This window comes from Eulemur rufifrons, chromosome 28, assembly GCF_041146395.1.
Source record: "Eulemur rufifrons isolate Redbay chromosome 28, OSU_ERuf_1, whole genome shotgun sequence".
In the NCBI taxonomy this organism is placed as follows: Eukaryota; Metazoa; Chordata; class Mammalia; order Primates; family Lemuridae; genus Eulemur; species Eulemur rufifrons.
In genome coordinates, this window is record NC_091010.1 from 18,981,984 (window position 1) to 19,004,443 (window position 22,460).

The 22,460-nt window shown below is 61.2% G+C and overlaps 1 protein-coding gene across 1 annotated transcript in view; it reads left to right on the forward strand.

Annotated features, from left to right (window-relative positions):
- Positions 1-22,057, forward strand: part of ZMIZ1 (zinc finger MIZ-type containing 1) — a 224,983-nt gene extending 202,926 nt beyond the window's left edge. Inside the window, exons 11-25 of the mRNA XM_069461150.1 lie at positions 782-980; positions 1,967-2,239; positions 4,936-5,118; positions 6,073-6,150; positions 6,813-6,987; positions 7,383-7,524; positions 8,981-9,191; positions 10,374-10,479; positions 11,549-11,709; positions 12,696-12,763; positions 13,006-13,074; positions 13,529-13,773; positions 14,907-15,073; positions 18,342-18,602; positions 20,119-22,057. Of these exons, the coding sequence (XP_069317251.1) occupies positions 782-980; positions 1,967-2,239; positions 4,936-5,118; positions 6,073-6,150; positions 6,813-6,987; positions 7,383-7,524; positions 8,981-9,191; positions 10,374-10,479; positions 11,549-11,709; positions 12,696-12,763; positions 13,006-13,074; positions 13,529-13,773; positions 14,907-15,073; positions 18,342-18,602; positions 20,119-20,226 (2,446 nt within the window). The 3' untranslated portion in view covers positions 20,227-22,057. The remainder of the gene's footprint in view (positions 1-781; positions 981-1,966; positions 2,240-4,935; positions 5,119-6,072; positions 6,151-6,812; positions 6,988-7,382; positions 7,525-8,980; positions 9,192-10,373; positions 10,480-11,548; positions 11,710-12,695; positions 12,764-13,005; positions 13,075-13,528; positions 13,774-14,906; positions 15,074-18,341; positions 18,603-20,118) is intronic.
- Positions 22,058-22,460: the final 403 nt, after the last annotated feature.

Below are 22,460 nucleotides of genomic sequence, written 5' to 3' on the forward strand. Positions count from 1 at the left end.
CTGACAGCTGTCAGGCCCACAGGGGTAGAAGGGAGATGTTCTCATCCCCCCAAATGACCTTTCTCTGCCTCGTGTCTTTAATAAATTGGAAGACGTTGGGAGCTGGATGGGGAGAGGTGAAGGGCGGCTGTAGGAGGGTCCAGTTGTCCAGAGACAGTTAAGCAGTCTGGGGAAATGGCTCTGCCTTGCTGACCCGCCGGGGCAGAGCTGTGCAGAGACGGGAGTCCCTGGGCTCAGGAGGAAGGAAGGAGGGGTGGGGAATCCAGGAGGAGCTCTGGGAGGGGACCTCAGGCTGGACTGACACAGACAGGCAGAGGCGCCCACTCTCCTCTTGCAGCCGCCCGTGTCCTAAACCTCCACTTTGGCCGTGCCCCTTGCCAGCCTTTGGGACCAACCCAGAGGGTCTCTGGCCTGGGGTTGGCAGAACAGTATAGCCTGGTGGTTAAACACAGGTGTCAAACACACCTGGAGCTGCACCTGCAGCTCCACTGTCACTGCTGGAGGGCCTTGGGCAGGTGGCTGAGGCTCGGTGTCCTCCAGAGGAAGGGCTCACCGGGGCCCAAGAGCACACGGTGAGGGGCAGCACCTCCCAGCGCACAGTGAGGGCTCCGGGAGCACGGCGGCTTGGTAGTCACTGAGTGGCCCCAATGGCTGCCACCTCCAGCAGGCCCTGTCCCCTCTGGGTGTAGTCCCATTCCTCTCCCTTCCAGCCCAAGGCTTGGGATGGGTTGATCTTCAGATCCAGGCAGTGTCTAACTCTTCCATCCTTCTCTCCCTGCAGTTACCCCGGGGGTCCTAATGCCCCTGCGGGCATGGGGATCCCTCCGCACACCAGGCCGCCTGCTGACTTCACTCAGCCGGCGGCCGCCGCCGCAGCAGCGGCAGTGGCAGCAGCAGCAGCCACGGCCACAGCCACCGCCACGGCCACCGTGGCAGCCTTGCAGGAGACGCAGAACAAGGATATAAACCAGTATGGACCGGTAAGGGTCCCCGCTAGTCCTGGTCCAGCGTAGCCCAGCCAGGCAGGCAGCCCCAGGAAATCAGAGCGGGGGTGTGTGTGCTTGTGGGGCCATGTGTGCTGGGGGAGATGGTGGTGTCAGGGTGCATCTGGGTTTTCTTGGAAACACGTGGAGGAGTGTGTGTTAGAATATGGCTGTGTCAGTGTGGCTGGCTGTGGCAGGGGGCACTGGGCACTCTTGTTTGTTCTGCATGGGTTGGTGGCTCGTGTGTGACTGCATATGAGGAAGGGGGTCCCGCTACTCACCCAAGAGTGGGATTGGTGTCTCAAAATTGCCTTGTGGCCAGTCTGTGTCCTGGGTGGCCTCTGAGGCCAGTGCCTTCCTCATCACCCAACCTGTGGGTTCTGCCGGGGCCCCAGTGCTGCTCCCCTGACCTCCAGAAGGATTGGGTGGGGGTGAGGAGAGGGGAGCCCCCATAGGGCTGCAGGACAGGGGCGTGGGGCTGGGGACTGCAGGGCAGTGGGCAGAAGTGGACGCTGGCTGAGTCTGACTTTGTGGATGGAGGGTGTGTCTCCACTGGCCAGGACCAAGGGCGGGGCCGGGGCTTCCAGGAAAGGGGCGTCAGCCTCACTCGGGCTCCTGCCTCCCTCCTCATCCACCTCCACCCTCCCCTGCCCCTCCCCGCCCCTGCACCCTCTTCCCTGTGCCCTGCCTGCCTCCCTGGAAATGCTGCTTGTGCACTGGAGTGACCCCCCCCCCCCCCCCCGTCCAGCCCATGACACCCCCAGCTGCATCTTTCCTGTGCGGCCTGCAGAGGGCAGCAGGGAGCCCTGGAGGACAGTGCTCCCTTGGGGCCTGGCTAGGCACCTGCCACGGCCACACAGGAGAGTGCCCCTCCCCCAGCCCCCACCTCCCCCACCACTCCCTCCCTGCACTTTCAATGCATGTGGCATTTTATTCTTTTTTTTTTTCTTCTTCTCCCGTTGAAGGTCTGTTCCTCTTTCCAGATGGGTCCCACCCAGGCGTATAACAGCCAATTCATGAACCAGCCCGGGCCACGGGGGCCTGCCTCCATGGCGGGCAGCATGAACCCCGCGAGCATGGCGGCTGGGATGACGCCCTCGGGGATGAGCGGCCCTCCCATGGGCATGAACCAGCCCCGGCCGCCCGGCATCAGCCCCTTTGGCACGCACGGGCAGCGGATGCCCCAGCAGACGTACCCGGGCCCCCGGCCCCAGTCCCTCCCCATTCAGAGCATAAAGAGGCCATACCCGGGAGAGGTGAGTGGGGCAGCGGGCAGGCGGGCGGGGGGCCTGGGCTCGGGTACATGGGGCTGTGGGCAGCGCCTCGGAAGGGGCAGGCTTGACCCCAGAACACCTGGACCAAGAGGCAGGACCTTCGGAGTCAGGTGCTCCTGGGTTTGAGACCTGGTTCTACCACTTTCCAACTGGAAGACCTTGAGCAAGTCATGCCGCCTCCCCTAGTCTTAATTTTTTCATTTATAAATGGCAGTGCCACTCCAACCCACCTCCTGCTGCTCGGGGACCTGAGTGGGAGGATGTCTGTGACGTGCTTCACCTGGACCGGCTTGTGCAGCCGTTCAGCAAACCAGCAGCTGCTCCAGCTGCTCCCCTGTCCTGGCTCAGACACTAACGGGGTGACTTTGGGTTTAGCTCCTCCCACCCACGTGAGGACTTCCCCACCCTCCCTCCAAGAGTGAGAGCGGAGACAAACCCTTGCCGAGCACAAAGGCGGGGCGTGTCGGGACGGTGGGCAGGCAGGCAGTGTGCTTCTGAGGGCTTGTCTCCACCTGAGGTCAGTCGCGCTGTTGGGAGCAGCACTGCCTCTGGCTCAGCCCAGGTGCTGGGGAAGGTTTAGGGAAGTGAAACCCACACCTCCTGCCATCCGGGAACCGAGACCTTAGCAGGCAAGAAAAGGTTTGTGCGGAGACCCACAAAGGAGTGATGCTCACAGGCTGTGTGGGACTCAGTGTGGTTCAGAGAAGACAGGTGCCCTGGAGGGCACGTCACAGGGCCTCCAGGGAACACCTGGAAACAACAGTGGCACAACTGGCCCCTCGGGGTACCCAGGCGAGGATTTAGTTCACCTGCAGAAGACACAGGGCCCCAGGGTCCTGAGCCGGCAGGTACCCCTTGTGGAGCCTGCCCTGACTGCCCGGCTCCTCCCTGGGTGCGGCACCCGGGTCTCCACTCACACGCCCGCTCTCAGGAAGGTTTCCTCCTCTGTCTGGTCTCAGGACTGTGGTGCTCAGCTTGAGCTTACAGTGGGGTTCAGTCCCAAAGACCCTAAGTTCCTAGATGATCTGTGCAATTCCCCTGAGCGTCCACCCTAGCATGGGCTGGGCGGTTTGGCAATGAGGAGAGGTGTCCCAAGTCCAAGAGGGGAGAGAAAAGTCAGGGGTGCAGGAGGCTGGGTCAAGCCCTGACCCTCTGCCTGGTTGGCAACAGTTCAGGGAAGGGCCAGAGAAGGACCATTGGCTCCCAGGCCCTGCCTGTCCTCAGGGGACCTCAAGCTCCTGGCCCTACCCCCAGGGCACAGCCCCCACCCAGTTTCTGGGCCTCTTCTCAGCCTCCTCTGTGCTCAAGCTCCCAGAGTCCCCACTGGCTGGGCTGGAGGATGCGTCTGTGAGCCCAGCCCCAGGGCTGCCAGACCAGGGTAGGCGATGTGCAGGGAGGCGGCTGCGGAATCCCTGGTCATCAGCATCACTCTGCACCTGCACTGGTGCTGAGCGCCCGGCTCTTGCCTGCCACTAGAGAACGTGCCAGAGGCTCTTGGTATCTTCCCTGCACAGCTCATCCTCTTCGTAGAATACCGCTGCTCCCCAGCTGCAAAATCACTGGCACTGGGCCGTGACACGGGGTGGTCACAGCCTGCGAGGCCTGACCCTGAATGGGAAGGCTGGTCTTCCACTTGCCAGGGCCCTTATACAGTGTTGGAATTGTTGAAACCTTAGGGCGGGAGCTGGAGTTGGGTCACCTGGCCCCGTAGAAGATCCAGTTCTCTAGCCTGGTGGGTGGGCAGGCAGCAGCCATTTACACACCTCCCATGACGGGAGCCTCACTGTCGCACAGAGCCGCCACCATGTTGCAACAGCATGAGCTAGAGAGTTCTTCCGCACCGACACTTTGATGTTTACCCCAGGGCCTTCATTTGTTGAGCAAGTATTGATTGAGGGCACTTTGCCAGGCACTGGGACACAGCCACCAACAGGACCTCTGGGCCTAGAGGGCAAGAGAGACTCTCAGGGAGTTTCACCAGACAGGGAAGAAGAAACCACTGATACACAGGATGTCATGTGGTCCGAGGGTCACCTGACTTTTCAGACAGGGAAGGTGGTTGGAGAGTGGCACTCTCTTTTCTCTCTAAATTGCTCCTCCTGGGAGAAGTTGTCTTGTCCCCGCACCAACCTGGTGCTCCCGGCCTCTGCACAGACGGCAGGTTGTTGATACCCCGGAACTGAACACTAGGTGTGTGTTCTGCTCTGTGTGGGGTGCAGGAACGATGCCACCCATGTGCAGCCTCAGAATGCAAGGGCAGGGTGTCACCTTTCTGGAAGCATGGCCTGTTGACTGTGTTCCCCTGTCACATTAGGTACACACTATGTAACACAGCCCTGAACTGAGAAACAGGAGACGCCCCTCTCATAGTGGCCTGAATGAGAGGCTGTGAAAGTGTCCCTGGAGTTCAGAGGGCATGTGCTCCAGGAAGAACAGCTTTCTGGGGAGGTGGCCCATGAGCTGGACAGGCAGCATGCACTGTCCCTGGCTACAGGGCAAGAAGGGGCCTCAGGCATCATTTGCTTTGGCTGCTCCCCCTTACAGATGGGGAGGGTGGCTTGTGGGTGGACAGTAGCCCAGGCCAAGCAGAGGAGGTGGGCGCAGTCCTGGCGTTCAGGTGAGTGTCTTGGCTGCGAGACATTGGTGACCTTTCCCCTGTCCTTTCTCTGCCACTGCAGCCCAACTATGGAAACCAGCAATATGGACCAAACAGCCAGTTCCCCACCCAGCCAGGCCAGTACCCGACCCCCAACCCCCCGAGGCCGCTCACCTCTCCCAACTACCCGGGGCAAAGGATGCCAAGCCAGCCCAGCACTGGGCAGTACCCGCCCCCCACGGTCAACATGGGGCAGTATTACAAGGTGAGTCCCACCACCGGGGTTACCCGCACCACCCCAAGCCTCGCCCCTTCCCTCCCTGTACCTCACATTGCTGACCACCCCCCGAAGGCACCAAGGGGTAGGTGGAGGTTTCTGGATGCCACCGTGTGCTCAGAGCTGAGTTCGGTGGCCAGAAAGTCAGACTGGCTTTTCTGGGTCCCTATTCTCATGGGGCTTGGATGATGGCTTTCCTTCTCCTTTCTTATTCATGGCATTCATAAGGGGATAAAGGAAATTCATTTTTTAAACAAAAAGCACACACCCTGCATACATGAACATTTCATTTGAAACTTTGTCTCCCTCCATGCAGGTGGGCGCCTGCATGTTGTAAGGTTGTTATTACAGCTGTGATTTTTGAATCTCTTCCTTTCACTTAACATGAAATCATAGACGTGTTGCTTATTGCCACAGTCTATAGTTTTTACTTTTAACGGCTACCTAATGTTCCACTGAAATAACCACGTCTCTGTTAGACATTTGGGTTGCCTCTGATTTTTTCACTTCTTTAGTAATATTGTGATGAATATCTTCAAGAATATAGCCTTGTCCTTCTTTGGAATTATTGTAAAATACGTTCTCAGAAGTGAAGAAGATGTTCCACTAATGGAAAGATGTTTACATTTATTTGCCAAAGAACCACGCTAACTTATATGACCAGCCACCGTGTGGGTTTGCCATTTTTGCTCCAACTTCAGCACACTAGATGTTGCTATCTTTGTAAACCATGTTGCTAAAGTCACAGCTGTGGACAGAGAGAGGCAAAACGCTGTCCCCGAGGGGAGGCCTGGCCTGCCCCAGTCATTCCCCTGCACTGCATGGCGTCTGCAGGCCTGCAGCAGGCCCTGCACACCCGGCAGGCGCAACACCAGGAGGGAGAGTGGGCCCCCGATAGCTTTCCTGCCTTCCACTATAGCACTGTCTGTCTTGTTTTCATAGCCAGAACAGTTTAATGGACAAAATAACACCTTCTCGGGAAGCAGCTACAGTAACTACAGCCAAGGGAATGTCAATAGGGTATGTTCCATTTTAATTTTGGAAATTCCAACCCAGAGGCAATTGTTGTGTCTTAGGGTTTTTACTATTCCTGCCCTGCCCTCTCTGGACGTTAGGAGGGGTCTGTGGGTTGGGGTACACTTGCCGGTCATCTGTTCTGGGGCACAGAGATGCCTGGGACTGAGACTCCACAGCCCTGGGTGGGGGAAGCAGGGACAAGTGTGGGCCGTGCCAGTCCTGAAAGAAAACAAGGCGAGGACCAAGGGAGACGGAGGGGCCCCTGGGGAATCTGGGCCTGAGATTCTGTAGGCCCTGACTCCACCTGCAGGCCCTGGAGGGGTGGGTGGGCGTGCAGGGTGTGGCCTAGATGTGGGGTGCCTGCCTGGCTGGCAGCAGGAGACGTCCTCTCCTCCCAGGGTTCTATGAGACAGGTCCCCCGCCTGAGCCTCAGTGTCCCCATTGGTCACATGGGGGTGGTGTCTGTGTCCACCTAACACTGGAAGAGCTCAGTAGGTGTGAGACCAGACGAAGGGTAGGGAGGGTTTCCCTGGGGGAGGCTCTCCTCCCTCAGCGGGAGGGGCATAGCCCTGGGTCCCTGGGGTGAATGAGGTGTGTGTCCACAGCCATGGCCCCTTCTGTCCCCGTGACCCCATAACCTTTGTGTGGTTTCTCTTTCCCTCCAGCCTCCCAGGCCGGTTCCTGTGGCAAATTACCCCCACTCACCTGTTCCAGGGAACCCCACACCCCCCATGACCCCCGGGAGCAGCATCCCTCCCTACCTGTCCCCCAGCCAAGACGTCAAACCACCCTTCCCACCTGACATCAAGCCAAATATGAGCGCTCTGCCACCGCCCCCAGGTGAGGGCCCCACTTCTGCCCCGACCTTGTCAGGCAGCTCCACTGGGGGCCGCCCAGCTGTAGGGGGCTTGCAGAAAGGGCGGAGGGCTTGAGAGCAGTAGGCCCCACCCAGAGGGATGTTTGAGGTGGGGGCTGGGCCGCCCTCTGCTATGGGAGGAGGAGGTTGGGCTTCTGGAGCAGGGTGGCAGCTGGGAGCAGAGGGGATGTGTGGCCGGCGTGGGCCAGGTGGCCGGGATGAAGCCATGGCTGCCTGGTATGTGCCGGGCACAGCCCAGCCCCATTTCCACACGCTGCCTCCTCTGGGTGTTCAGCCCAGGGTGAGCGAGTCCCACCCGCGGCTCTGGAGTCCTGTGTGCCGGGGGCGCGTGGCTCACCTGCCTCCTCGCCCACCCCAGCCAACCACAACGACGAGCTGCGGCTCACGTTCCCCGTGCGGGACGGCGTGGTGCTGGAGCCCTTCCGCCTGGAGCACAACCTGGCCGTCAGCAACCACGTGTTCCACCTGCGGCCCACGGTCCACCAGACGCTGATGTGGAGGTGCGTGTCGGGGTGGGGTCCCCTGGAGTGACTGGCTTCTTTCTGTCACCTGCACCTGTTCCACATCATTGACTGAGCCCTCCCCTGTGTGGGGCCCTGGGGTGTCGCGGGAAGCCTGTAGGCATGCGGGGTGGACAGCTGAGGCATCCTGGCCCGTGGGCAGGGGGCAGCTGTCACTGACCCCAGAGGGAGAGGTGGCCAGCTCAGACGTAAAGGCTGAGAAGGAGGGTGTCCCAGCTGAGGCCTCGAGTTGGCAGGAGGGAACAGCAGTCAAGGATTTGAGTGTGACTCACGTGGCCGGGAATGTAGAGCGGAGAGTCCGGCGAGGGAGGCAGGCCTGGGCCAGGCTGCACAGGGCTGGGCACCAGGCTGGCCGCTGCGAAACACGTGGGGATGTGGTGGGGCGCAGGGCCTGGAGGTGCCCTGCTGGGCCAGGCCTGTGCTCAGGGCCTCCACATGTGACCTGCTTGCATCTTGGGAGTGGGCAATGCCTTCCCTTTTGACAGGTGAGGAAACTGAGGCCAGAGAAGTGGATTAATTTGTGCGAGTCCTCACAGCTAGCAAGGAGCAGAGCTGAGACTTGGGCCCAGGTCTCCTGGGTGTCAGAACCAACCCATGGGTTTCTCCACCCCTGGGTCCTTTGTCCTCAGGCAGGATTCACACTGTCACCATGCCTGAGACTAGGGCCCCCTTGGCTGCCATGTGAGCATCTGGAGGGCAGGAGATGCTTCTCTGCACTGGGCATGTGTACACACACCCCTTGCCATCGTCTCAGCCACGCTGCGGAGACTGCAGGGAGGCAGCCAGAGAGCTGTCACGGGCACTCAGGACACAGCAGCCGGGCCACTCGGGTGGGAGGGGGGAGTCGCCCGGCACAGGACAGCCCGTTGCGCAGCCTGCCTGGGCTGGGGGCGTGGTCACCCACACTCCCTCCCTGGGAGTGTCCCTGCCTGGGAGGCCCCTGCTCCCTGCTTGGTTGTCAGGCCTATGTGCTCACTGCTGGTTCCTGTCGCTCCTTCAGTGCTGTGTCCTTGGGGACCACATTGGGGTGGGCTAAACCAGAAATGGCCCTGGCCTGGGAGGGCTGCTTCCAACAGTTCTGGAGACAGGCATAATCAGCCTCGCAGCCGGTGTGGTCAAACCAGTGTCTGTTCTTCCATCCCTCTGTCCTGGGGAACCTGGGGAGATTGCAGCCAGAGCAGTGGGCTGTGGCAGGAGAGCACGGCAGGGGGGAGGCCTGGGGGCAGGGTGGGTGCTGGGTGCGTTCTGACTGGAGATGTGGAGGAAGGAATAGGCAGGGTGAGGACAAGAACCCGGTGAGGCTGGGGGTCCTGGGATGGGGTCCTGGCGGGGGGTTCTCAGGCTGTGGTGCGTGTGCGGGTGTGCAGCCTGGCTTGGGGTCACGGACAGCCCCCCGGCAGAGCCACCCTGAGCCGCCCGCCCGCCCCCACCCCAGGTCTGACCTGGAGCTGCAGTTCAAGTGCTACCACCACGAGGACCGGCAGATGAACACCAACTGGCCGGCCTCGGTGCAGGTCAGCGTCAACGCCACGCCGCTCACCATTGAGCGCGGCGACAACAAGACCTCCCACAAGCCCCTGCACCTCAAGCACGTGTGCCAGCCGGGCCGCAACACCATCCAGATCACGGTCACGGCCTGCTGCTGCGTGAGTGTCGGGGGCGGGAGGGCCTGGGGCCGGGGGAGCACTGGCGGCATGGACACTTGACCCCCTCTGGTCCTCAGCCTTGTCCGTGGGTGTTGTCCCCCTCCCCATAGCCACCAAAGTGACCTTCCAGAAACACGGCTCCACAGACTCGCAGTGCCCCTCCCTCCACCGAGGCCCATGGCATAAGCGTCACACTCGGTGCACCTCAGAGCCACCGTGCCCTGGCTTCAGACGCGGCCTTTTTCCCTTGTACACTCGGTCCCCGTCCATTCTCTGCACACACCTCCACTTTACTCCTGTATGGCCACCTTCTCCCCTGCACCCCATCGGTGACGTTCTGTGTGTCCCTCCAAGCTGTGTTCTGCTCTAACCCCATTCGCCAGAAATTGTCATATTCTCACCACCTTTTCCCTCAGACCCAACTCCACCAAACCCGGAGTTGGTTCCCTCCCTCCCTCCCCAAGCCTGCTGTGCCAGAGTCGTGTGCATGTGTCCCTCCTGCCCGTGACATGTTGATCTGGGACCACCTCTCGGCCACCCTCCCATCCCCCGGGGATCAGGGGGGCCCAGCACACAGGCCTTGCTAAAGAGACGCGCGTGGAAGTAAACTGCCAGCCCGCTCTGCTGACCTCCCGGGGGGACATGGAGAAGGAACCGCTCTGATCCTGTTCTTCTGAGCATAGGGGCGCTGAGGCCACGCAGAGATAGGAGTCACAGGAACGGCGGTGCCGTGTGAGGCTGCACAGCTGTCAGGAGGCTGGTGCGGGGTGGCTGGGGTGTGCGATCCTGGAAGGCTTCCTGGAGGAGTGAAGACAGGGATGAGCCTCTGGCAGGAAGGGCCAAGGTCGCATGCTGGGAAGCGGTGGTAGGGGAGGCTAGGAATCAAGGTGGGCGCCAGTCCTGATGCCATGTGTCCAGGGGGTGTGTCAGCATCAGTCCACCTTGTTGGCTGGAGCGGAGGCAGCTTTCCCAGAGTGGTGACCCCAGCCTGGGTGCTTGGGCTCACAGGTCCCAGGATGCATCCTGGGCCCCTAAGTCCATTTCTGTCCGAGTCCTGGGTGGCATCACTGCGGGATTGTGGGGTTCTTCAGGCCTGGGGGTGGCCTAGGGCTGCGGAGGCTGCAGGCGGGGTGGGGCGTGGGGACAGCGGGTGGGAACTGAGCGTCTGCTCCCTCTCCGCAGTCCCACCTCTTCGTGCTGCAGCTGGTGCACCGGCCCTCCGTCCGCTCCGTGCTGCAAGGCCTCCTCAAGAAGCGCCTCCTGCCCGCGGAGCACTGCATCACGAAGAGTGAGTTAGGGCGGGGACTGGGAGTGAGAGACGGATCCCAGCCCCACCCGAGTTTGGGGCTGAAAAATAGTTACTTTTTACCTGGCACCAACTTCTGGCTCCATGCATGTCACCACTGGGCCCTGGGTTTTCCTGAGCACCAACCAGTCCCCAGCTCGGACCCACGCCCACCTCCTGGGGCTGTGGTGCTGACCAGCTGAGCCAGGGGCTGCAAGGCCTGGCAGGAACTCTGGGACCCCGTACAAGACAGCTGGCTGCCCAGCCCGGGAGACAGGACAGATGCACCTACAAAAACAGCACAGGACACAAGGAGGGTTGAAGGAAAACGCCATGGTTAAGACAGTCTAGGCAGGCTTCCTGGAGAAGGTAGTGGCCTGGGCCAGGCCTTGAAGGATGGAAGGATTTGGAGAAGGATCTACACCAGGCAGGAGGCACAAGGCAGGGGGTGGATGCCAGATTGGCCTCCCCACCTCAACAGCTTGTCCTTGAACTCGGGAGGGACCTGGCTTAGAGTCCGCTTCTTTGGAGGAGACGCCCAGGGTGCCGACGCCGGGGCTCTGTGCGGGGAGGCGTGCGACTGCCCCTCCCTTAGCATCTGCTGCTTCACAGCGGCTCCTCGAGCCCTAGAATTCCACCTGGCAGTTGTCCCTGTCTGTTTCCACACTTGCAGAATTCAGCGCAAGAGCGCCGGGCCGGTGGGGGGGCGGGGGGGGGCTTGTCACTGACTCAGTAAAGCAGAGACGTGCCAGGCTGTGTGTCCTCGAGCTTTGCAGAAAGTCCCCGGTTCCTGATAAAGGCAGGTGCTGTTCTGCAGAGATGGGGGACCCGCCACAGCCACCTGCTCAGGCGCGTGTACACTGCATGTGTAGCACATAGAGGCTGCCCTTCTGGAGTACGGGGTGGCCCGGCACACCCAGGGGTCAGACTGCTCCACTTTGGACCTTCTCTTTGGTGGGGTTGGGGAGAAGCAGGGTGGGCTTCAGCCGTGAGGGAGTGGGGAGAGGTGCAGACCTGCCCCCTCGAAGTACTGCCCGGCCCTCCTCACCCGCCTGCGCCTCCCGCCCCGCAGTCAAGCGGAATTTCAGCAGTGTGGCTGCCTCATCAGGCAACACCACCCTCAATGGGGAGGACGGCGTGGAACAGACGGCCATCAAGGTGTCGCTGAAGTGCCCCATCACATTCCGGCGCATCCAGCTGCCTGCTCGAGGCCACGACTGCAAGCACGTCCAGGTGAGTGGCCCTGGGAAGCTCAGCTCCAGGGCAAGCCACCTGGACTCTGGCTGGGTGGCCAGGGGTAGGCAGAGGGGATGACAGGGCCTATTGAAACATTGTCCCGAAGGGCATCGTGGCAGTCAACAGCTGGCTTCACTCACTCATTTCCGCCGTCATTTATCCTTGGAGCATCTTCTCTGTGTGCTCAGGCTGGGTTAGCAGGGCTGCAGAAGTGGGTGTGGACAGTCCCTGCGCTGGCAGAATGGCAGATGCCAGCTGGAAGTTTCCCACACACAGCTGTGGCTGTTACGGGGCCTGAGATCAGGGACGCCTCTGCCTGGGTCACAGCTGTGTTCAGGGCCTTGGCCTGAGCAGGCACTCAGTAGGTGGCTGTGGAATGAGCGATTGTCATAGTCTGAGCAGGCTGGGGCAGCCCTGTGCAAAGTGTGGGCAGCCCGGGCTGGGGGAGGAGTGAGGAGCTCTCCCTGCAAGACCTGGCTGTGGGCTGCAGAGGGGGCCAGGGCCGTCGCCCCCAGCTGGTCCTGAGGGCTTCGTGGTGGGACAGGAGCCTCCTCCCTCCAGAAGAAAGTTGTGGGTGTGATGGGTGGTTTGGTCACTTTATTTGTCCGAGAAAGATGCATGAACTTGCCCAGATTTGCTCTCAGGGCCTGGGCTGAAGGGGTGGTCAGAGTCCACGCTTCCCTGGCCTCGGTGGGAAAGGCCGTCACGGAGCAAAAACAGTGGGGCTACGGGAAGGCTCAGAGGATGTAGGTGCGGGGTCGCTCAGGGGATGGGAGGTGGTGTGAGGGATGCTGGGGCAGAGGCACTGGGGACTTGGCGGGGCAGAAAGGTGGCATGCCTTTCGCTGTACCTAAGCCCAGCCCTGGGTCTCCCCCACCACCTGTCACCCTGCCTGGTGGAGACATCTTCCCAGGGGACCCCAAGGCACAGCTACATAGTTTCTGACAGTCTTGGTCTCTCCTGTCTGTCTGTGGCCTCTACAGTGCTTTGACCTGGAGTCGTACCTGCAACTAAATTGCGAGAGAGGGACCTGGAGGTGTCCTGTGTGCAAGTGAGTGACACCCCCCACCCACTGCAAAGGGGCAGAGCTCCTCTGGCCTCCCTCTGGCCCTGTTCTTGGGTCTCTGGCCACCTCTACCTGCCCTAAAAGCAAAACAGAACCCAAACACGGCAGAGGGGCTCAAATTACAAGCTGTCACAAGGGCAGAATCTGGACCCAGCTGGGAGGGTGGGCTGTGCCCCCTCTTCATCGGGTCCACGAGCAAAGGCCAAGCCCTCGCTCTCCTTTTCCAGTAAAACTGCTCTGCTCGAGGGCCTGGAGGTGGATCAGTACATGTGGGGCATCCTGAATGCCATCCAACAGTAAGTAGGGCCAGGGTGGCCGGGGGCAGGTGGGGCAGGGTGCAAGATTGGGATTGGAAAAAGAGGAGTATGGGGACCGCCCTGACACAGCCCCCCACCCCACCGGCAGACCACTGACCTGCATCCCTCACCTGTCTGTCACTTGGCCTCAGGGGCCTCTGGACCTGAGGCAAATGAACTTTCCAGAAGGGACAAAACTCCGCTGGAGTAAGAAGCCAACAGTGCCCCCACAGTTGCTCCCCAGCTGGGAGGCCTTGGGGCCAGTGCCCTGTGCCAGCCACTTGCTTTCCCACTGCCCATCTCCCAGAGACGGGAGCATCCCCACCAGGCTCTGTCTTGTGCACAGTGTGGGGAGAGTGGGAGCCGGGGGCCCTGGCAAGGACGCCTCTGTGTCTTTTTGTGTCCAAAGCCCGGCACCCCAGAGCCTCAGCTCTGCCCCCCTTGCTCCCCGCAGCTCCGAGTTTGAAGAGGTCACCATTGACCCCACGTGCAGCTGGCGGCCGGTGCCCATCAAGTCAGACCTACACATCAAGGATGACCCTGACGGCATCCCCTCCAAGCGCTTCAAGACCATGAGTCCCAGCCAGATGATCATGCCCAACGTCATGGAGATGATTGCGGCCCTGGGCCCCGGCCCATCCCCCTACCCGCTCCCGCCTCCACCCGGGGGCACCAACTCCAACGACTACAGCAGCCAAGGTAGTGGTGCTGGACAGGGAGGAGGGGAGAGGGAGGGCAGCCCCGAGTCTCAGCAGGGGCGCAGGATTTCTGTGCTGATGCTGGCCTGCATGGCAGCGGGTGTGGTTGAAGAGGCAGAGGTAACACACCCCCCCAAAAAATTCCGAGATGAGCAGACTTAAGGGTACGTCAGCCCTCGCCCAGGGCCATCAGAGCCTGCTTTGCTGGTCGTACAGCTGCCACCGCCTCCCCAGGCAGCTTGCGTTGGGGCTGCTGATACAACACACCAATTGGAGTTCCTGTCTCCCTCCAGCCTCCCGTATTTTTCTGTACCCTCCATATCTTTAACTTTCCAGAAGGGCCAAAACTCAGCCCTATCCCAGCAACCTTCCCATCCTCCCAGGGACAGTCCAGGCTCCTGGAGCCCTAGGCTTTGACCACCAAGGTCACCATCACTGGCTCCTAGGCTCCCTGCTGCCCAGCCCAAGCTTCACCCCTTCTGACACTTGGTTCCTGGAAAATACCTTACCCTCAAATACAGAGGGTGGCAGCTGCCGCACCAGGATCCCTGATCGCAGGTCCCCAGCGCTCCTGGGTGCAGACAGGCCCAGAGAGGTTAGCCCACCTAGCCAGACCCCTGCAGTGTGCTGAGGGGCCCAGCCCCCCCAGGATTCCGATCCTTTGACCCTCACCACTGCCATGTGGTAGAGGGCACTGTGGGACACAGAGAGGCCACACAGCTGGCTTCTGATGGTGTCACCTTGAGTCTGGCGCAGCTTTCTTTATGGACTTGGCAGAACCTGACCACCCGCTGTGGCCATGGGGGGACCCACTCAGCAGATCCTGTTGCAGGTTCAGGCTTGGGCCTCCTTCCATGTCCTCCCGGGCCCCACAGGAGCCTGGCCCACCCCCTTCCTCGCACTCTGTCCCTCCAGCATAGCAGTGAGAGCAGCACACTCCCGGGGGTGCCAGGGCCCACGGAGCAAGGCGGCGTGGCTGCCCACTTGTACAGCTCGGAAGCGTAAGGTGTGGGAGGTGACTCAGCCTCTTGGGAGGAAAAGGACTTGGCTGGTAGTTTTACACACTCCCTGTTCCCACGGGGTGACCACCTTCCCTGTGGGTGACCCCCCTTCCCCATCTCCTTCTCTTCCCAGGCAACAACTACCAAGGCCATGGCAACTTTGACTTCCCCCACGGGAACCCCGGTGGGACATCCATGAATGACTTCATGCACGGGCCCCCGCAGCTCTCCCACCCCCCGGACATGCCCAACAACATGGCCGCCCTCGAGAAGCCCCTCAGTCACCCCATGCAGGAAACCGTGAGTACCTCCGCCTCACCCGCCCACTCCCCATCCTGCGGGGCTGACAGGGGCAGAAGGCTCCCGGTGGGATGCAGATTCCCTGGTTCCCTCCCAGGCAAAGGGGAGGACTAAGAATTGGGTCAGGGGCTCGGGGGGTGGTAAGAGGCCTGACTGAAGCTGAGTTGTGGCCCATTGGTGTCCTTGGACTTGGCTGTTTCTCCCAGGACTTCGGATTCTCTGGACACGGGGAAGCTTCAGGCTCCTTCCCGAACACACACTCTTACCCTACACACACATGCACACATGCGTGCACAGACCACCCTCTCTCTCCCGCCCCACTTAGCACACTCTTACACTGACATAACAGGGTTCCACTTTTGTCCCAAACTGAAGCACCTGTGCCCTGAGAGTCTGAATCTTCAAAGTGTTACCACCTCCTGCAAAAAGAAATGCCAGGAACTCTAATTATGCTAAGAGTATTCAGTTCTTGTCCTGTTTCGCGTTTATTGACCCCTAATAGCCCTGTTGCTGAGAAAGCTCCTTCTGTGCTGTCCGCAGGCCTTCCCTCCCGGTGGCCCCGGCCGCAGGGGTAGGAGGCCTCATCTAGTGAGTGCTGGATGAGTCCACTCAATTTAACAACCATTTTCTGAGTCGTGCCCTGGGCCAGGCCTGGTGACAAGGTGTGAGCAAGACAGACAGGGGCCAAGTGCTAATGGAGCAAAACTTCTGGCAGTGCCTGGGCGGAGGAAGAACAGTTGGGGTTTGGGGGAAACTGAGGCCCAGGAGCTGAAGGGGCTTGTCCGAGGCCTCAGTCATCCTGGTCTCTCACCTCAGCAGGAGGAGGGGCAGTTGCTGAGGACCTGGCGGGCAGGGCCTGGGCCACACCAGCCCGGGAGAGAGCCCCGGGGCCTCGCCAGTGCCTGGCAGCGGAGGCGGGTGGGCCTATGCGGGAAGGCACTGCGCCGGGCCTCTCATCTTCCTTAATGTGACCTGGAAGGAAGGGACCTCTGCATTGTACTGTGTTCCACACGCCTCACACGGAACTGGCTTGGCCACTGGCTGCTGAGCCAGGCTGGAGCCACCCTTAATTCTCAGTGGGAGTGAAAGTACCACAAAGAATCCTCGGGGAAGGAGGAGGCAGTGCGCGGCTCTCCCCGGGCCCCAGTCGGAAATAGCTGCTTTGTGGAGCTTTAGGGGGGTTTTCAAAAGTTACTGTCCGCCCGGTGGGGCTCTGACTTCTGGGGCTTCTCTCTTGGTCCCCCTTCCTCAGCCCTGAGGGCTTTCCACGCCCACCAGACACCCCAGTCACACACACCCCACACAGCCCCCGGAGCCTTCACGGTTCCTAATGCTGGAAGGTGGCGGCAGGGATTCCGTAGACTTGCCCTTACCAAGCAGGCTTGCTCCTGCCCCCTGTGAGCCCTGCCCCCTGGGCTCTGTGCAGGAGCCTGACCCTGTGAGTTGACCTCAGAGCCCCCCAAGGTACTCCCTAGATGGCCCTGTCCTTCCCGTTTCCAAGCTCTTGCTAGAGGGCACCCGGGCCTGGAAGTACGGCTGTGCGAGGTGGGCTGGGGCAGTCCCGGGTAAACTCCCGCCACACCTGTCCAGCCCGAGGCAGCCGCGCCCCTGGCTGAGCATGTGGCTGGGAGAGACGCACGCATGCAGGGACTGGCCGGAGTGTCCCAACCAGCTGCCAGTGCACCCAGAACCCTCCCATGCCCTCAGCAGGACCGAGGGAGACAGCCTTGTCAGAAGACCCAGGGACTGTCTGTCCTGAGCTGGCCTGCTCACAGGCACCCCCAGGATGGGCACCGCAGGGCGTCCACAGGGTGGGGACCACAGCTGGCCTCTCACTGACAGCTGTGCTGGCCTGTTTCTCCAGCCTCTTCCTCCTGTATATCCCACACTCGGGTTCCCAAGGAGCCAAAGCCCATGGTCGTGCAGTTATCCCCTGGGCTGGAAGGACACTGGGCCACATGGGGGGCCTGCACCCTGAGAAGAAGGGGCGCCTGTATCATGGGCAGAGGCCGGCCTGCAGCAAGGCCCAGGGAGCAGTTTTAGGAGGAACGGGAAGAGGAGCTGGGATCTGGGGAAGACCAGCGGTGGTCTGGCTGCCAATTCCAAACTCACAAAGGAAGAACGTGTCACTGTTTTGTGTGACCCCAGAGTTGGGGCAGGGGTGTGGGGGATTATCAGTGAAAGACCAGGGCACCTTGGTGACCAGCCTGCCTGTTCCCCTGAGCACCTGGAGCTTCAGTGAGCCCCCTCACTGCAGAGCGTGAGTGGGGCTGGGATCCACTGGGATGCTCGGAGCAGGGACAGGGCTTGGGCTTGGCGTTTCATTCTGGAGGAAGGGCCTGCTTGGGACGGCAAATGGACTAGCGGGGCAATGTTGGAATCTCCCTCGCCCCCCACCCGCAGACAGCCCAGTCACCAAGGCACGCGCGTGCGGAAGGGTGCTCACCCTCCAGGGTGTCCGTCAGCACCACCAGCCCCACCTCAGGAAGGTCTCCCAGCTTGGTGAACCGTCGCACCAGCTTCCCCTTGTCCTTGGGGGCCTGGAGGTGCCTGCCTCCCTCAGCACCCGTTCGAGGGCGGGTGCCGATGGGGTGAGGTGGCCAGGTGGCCGTGCGCAGGGAGGCCCGTGGTCACCCAGGTGCCTGCCCTGCTCGGCTCCACTCGTCTGACGGCAGCTGACTCCCGCACGGAGGCAGGCAGGGCTGCTGCACACGTCGGGCTGTGGGAAGGCACCTTCGTGCCCCGCGTTGCCCCTCCCCAGGGCCCACGTGGGGGGTGCAGACCAGTCCTGAGCCGCACGTCTGCGCGATGCTGTCTGTCCGCGTCTGTTCACTGCCCGGCCCGCGGGGCCCTGCACCATGCTGTGGCAGCACCCCCGCCTCCCTGCTCCCCAGAAACATGCCCATTTTGCTTCTCCATCCTGCCCTTGCTGTTGTTCGTTGTGGTGACGGTGTCCGGGCAGGGAGGCGAGGGCCTGGGGGGCCTGGGCCCGGCTCTCCGCCTGCTCCAAAGCCCTCCCCACTTCCCCCCGGCCCCATGTGGCCTGAGAGGCCCCCTCTTCCCCCCCACAGCCTCCCTGATGGGTGGTTTTGGGGGGCACATTTTTGTTTGTTTCTCTGCCCAACAAAAGCATCCAGCTTTGTACAGGGGTGGCTTTGTTTTGGGGGTTGTTACTTCCCTGGTTTGTTGGTTTCATTTTCTTCAGGCATCTCGTCGCTGTACCTGGTCACCTCACCTTTCTTTTCTCCCGCTCTCTCCTCCTCCACAGATGCCACACGCTGGCAGTTCTGACCAGCCCCATCCCTCCATACAAGGTTTGCACGTACCACACCCCAGCAGCCAGTCAGGGCCTCCATTACATCACAGTGGGGCTCCTCCTCCTCCTCCTCCTTCCCAGCCTCCCCGGCAGCCGCCACAGGCCGCTCCCAGCAACCATCCACACAGCGACCTGACCTTTAACCCCTCCTCAGCCTTAGAGGGTCAGGCCGGAGCGCAGGGAGCGTCCGACATGCCGGAGCCTTCGCTGGATGTAAGTTGGGGTCACCACTTGCCTTGGCCTGGGGCTAGGCCTGGCGCTGGGACCTGCCCAAGAGAAGGGGTGGGCGTTGAGGGCTCAAGGGGGGTGGGGGGGTGATGGGTGGGCCCCAGCCAGTCTCCCAGCTGCAGACCAGGAAGCCCCACAGTGGGGAAGTGTCACTGAGGGCCCCCGCCCCGCCAGCCCCTTCCTCTGCCCCGCCAGCCCTTGCCACTTCAGTCCCTGTGGCCACAGCCCTACACCCTAGTCGTGCCCCACCTCCCACCCAGGCCCTTGCAGGGTCCTCGGGGTAGCGTGAGAGGGTCCCTGCCCTTCTCCCCCCGCCCCCCATGTTGAGCTCGCTGTTTCTGTGTCTGCCACGCTCTCGGGCCCTGGGCAGGGGAGGGGCTGGAGCTTGCTGGTGTTCGTCTGTCTCCGGTTTTCTTGTCCACCTGTCGTCCATGCCCTGCTTCCGCTTGCTCCATCGCTCACTTCGAGGGGCCCCCGTATGGGTGACAGGATGAGGGGCAGGAGCTTCAGCCTCGGGTCGCAGCTGTGGGCAGCAAGCCAGAGTGGGCGGCTGAGGTTCAGGGTCTCCCACCTTGCAGCCTGGCTGGTCCGGAAGGTGTGGGGGTCACTCAACAGTTGGACAGGCCTGGCCAGGTGGGACAGAGCACCAGCCCTCCTGCCCCCCACGTGGGAGCTGGGGCTGTGCTCAGCCCGCACCCCTGGCGCTGGGCTCCCAGAGGAGCAGGCCACTCTTGTCCTTCACCAGCTGCCGTGATGGCATCAGACAGTTTTTGTGATGGTTGGGAGTCACTGTGCAGCCATCTCGGGTCCTTGCTCCAGCTCTCCTCCCAAACCAGGCCAATGGAGGTCTTTTAAATTCCTGGGGCTCCCCCATGTGACAGAAACACTCCAAGGACATCTCTGTAGAGGCTAGAGACGGTCTACAGCCTCTGCCAGGGGCCACCGGGAAGGACGGCTGCCAGCCAGCCACAGGCTCACCAAGGAGGCACAAGCACTTGCTCCAGAGAGCCAGGGATGCGGGTGGGGGGCTGCAGGGACCGCCTGGCCTGCCCGCCAGCCCACCTCTTCGTGCTTACATGTGAGGCTGCATTATTTCTGTTGGGAGGCCCACGGGACCTGCAGCTCCTCACAGCAGGATCGGAGAGGGACAAAGGGACACTCTGATCAAGAGAAAGCCCCTCCACCTGCCATGTGGCTTTCCTAGCTTGTGGGGCTCAAGTCCGTGCCTAGGGAAGGGTCAGCCCAGCCCGGGACTCAGCAGCTGGGCGGCAGGCCCCCTCCCCTAGGCTTGGAACGAGCATGGGTGTGCCCAGACGAGGTGCAGTGGCCTGGACGTGTTTGGGGACGGCCGACAGGCCCGTGCTCCAGACCATTAGCTTCCCCCCAGCCGGGACCCAGCAGGCAGGTGGAGGGAAGCCACTGGGCCGGGGTGCCCGCATTGCTCAGCCTGGACTGGCCTCAGCCGACGCCTCATCTGGACTTCGTGCTTCTTCTTTTCCAGCTCCTTCCAGAACTCACAAATCCCGACGAGCTCCTCTCCTACCTGGACCCCCCCGACCTGCCGAGCAATAGTAACGATGACCTCCTGTCTCTCTTTGAGAACAACTGAAGGCCACCCCTCCGTCGGGGCCATCCCTCCACTCTGCCTCCTGCCCCGTGTCCCCACACACTTCCCCACCGGGAGCCTGTGCCCTCAGACCGCCCCTCGCCCGGAGCCATAGGTGGGGGCGGGGCCTCCCTGCTGCAGCCCTCTGGGCACAGGAAGGCTGGTGGGCCTGGAGCCTGCGCCCACCCGCACGCCCTGGGCTTGGGTCCAAACCCAGCGCAGGCCCCGAAGACGAAGACGGCGCACCTGACGGGGAGTGGCCCAGGAAGAGGGCGTGCCCTGACCGCGGCTTCCCAGCCCCCCGCGCGCGGGGATTTCAGGCGACCTTCCGGTGCCCCCGAGGTTCTTCCATTTTCTAGACTGTAACCCTGCCTCCCTGCTTCCTGGCCCAGAGCCTCCTTCAAGTGACTGTGGGACCTGAGAGAAGCCCCCCAGACCCAGGGTGGGCCCCAAGCCTTGGAGGAGCAGTGACAGTTGGCAGTAGTGAGACTGGCCTGCCCACCACCACCCACCACAGAAAAGCACAAACCTCTGGGAAAGAACATCTCTCAGGGGCCAAGGGTCCTTGACTTGACCCCTGACCTCTAAGCCAAGATACCCTGTAAACACGCTCTCAAAAAGCAGAGGAAAAGGACAAGATTCTGTGTTTGAGAGAGGGCCTGCCATTCCTGCTGGGGGCCTGGTGGGAAAGGGGCCAGGGCTTCCCAGAGCCAGGACGACGCCCCCAATGGCTCCGCCACCTTCAGGCCAGACCAGCCTTGGGGGGCAGAGAGAGAGCACACATGTGTGCCCAACCAAAATTATCATGCCCTCCACTGGGGGGTGGGGGGATGCCGCCAGCCGGAGTCAAGTAGGGGCAGCAACTCATAACTTAGCTCCAAGCCACTCCCTGTTTTTAAACAGCAACAACTTAAAACTATGAAGTCATCTGGAGAAAAGGAACGTTGCACTTGGACAGCAAGCAAACCATTTCTCTCCATGTGTTCTGTCTCCCCTCCTGCACCCTCCCCCACCTCTCCAAGACTGTTCCGTGGGACACCCACTTCCCTCTGTGTCCTAGTCCTCTGTCCACCCAGACGGCGGGGGGCATATGTGGAAAGGCGGGGGCACAGGGCATCTGTCTGTCCAGCCTCTGGGTCCCTGGCTGCCCCTCGCTGCCAGCCTCCCCTGCCCACCGTGCCCCTCCACTGCCAAAAGCTCACCCCACTCTCCTCGCTTGAGCAAGGCAGCCTCTGCCTTCCCGCCACACGTCACTCCATCTGGCTCTCTGAGGTCTCCCAGGGAGCTTGTCCCGCGTCCACTTTGTTCCAAGCTCGTCTGTGTCCCCCTAAGCCTCGTGGCCTGGGGTGATGCTGGCTCGTCCCAGCAGTTGGGTCCTGTCTGTAAATTCTTCGTGCTCTTCCCTGCCACTGCCTGGGCCCTTTCCTGCTTTCCTGTCCCCTGTGGGTGCTCTCGATCCCGCTGTCCCCGGCTCCCTCTCTGTGGTGGTGGTCCCAGCACTCCTCCGTGGACTTTCCTGGAAAGGTGGCCCCAGCTGTTGACTTCCAGTCGCTGTTCCAGGCACGAGGTTTTCTGTAGGGAAGCTGCCATTGCCGCCCCCTCCCCTTTTTTTCCTTTGTCCCGTTGTCCTTGAGGTTTTTTCAAACAGCGTGTTGTTCGGTATGCAAATCAATTATTTTAAGGATCGCTTTTGTAAATATCTTTGTGAATATTTTAGTATTGTCTTTGATAATATTCAACATTTTCATGACCTGGTTATAGCCTTTGCTGGTGTTTTTAAAATAGCTTGACTCGGTAACAAACGCAGAGTCCTTTTTTTTCTTTTCTTTTTTTTTTTTTTAAACAAAAAAAGGAACCAGGGCTATTTGTACAGATGAAGGGACGAATGGAATGGGTGGCTGTGCTGGGAGTTGGGAGACCAGGCAGCCCACTGTTTAGGGCCATCTCCCAGTCGGCTGGTGGGGACAGGACAGCGCCAGGTAGCGTGTGGTCACCCTTGCTTGCCCAGTGCCTGTGTCCTGGCCAGGTGGCCTGGTCTGTGTCAGACCGTCTGGAATTTCAGCTCCGGACAGACTTCCAGATGCCTTCCTTAGGAGTTCCTACTTCCTGCCTTGATACTTTGCCCCAGAAAGGCCTGGAGTCCACACTGGTTCTTAGCAGGGTGTGCCCAGACTCTGCTCACAGACCTAGCCGCAGCTTTCCACGCAGAGGGTCTAGAAGCTCCCTGCAGCCCGGGC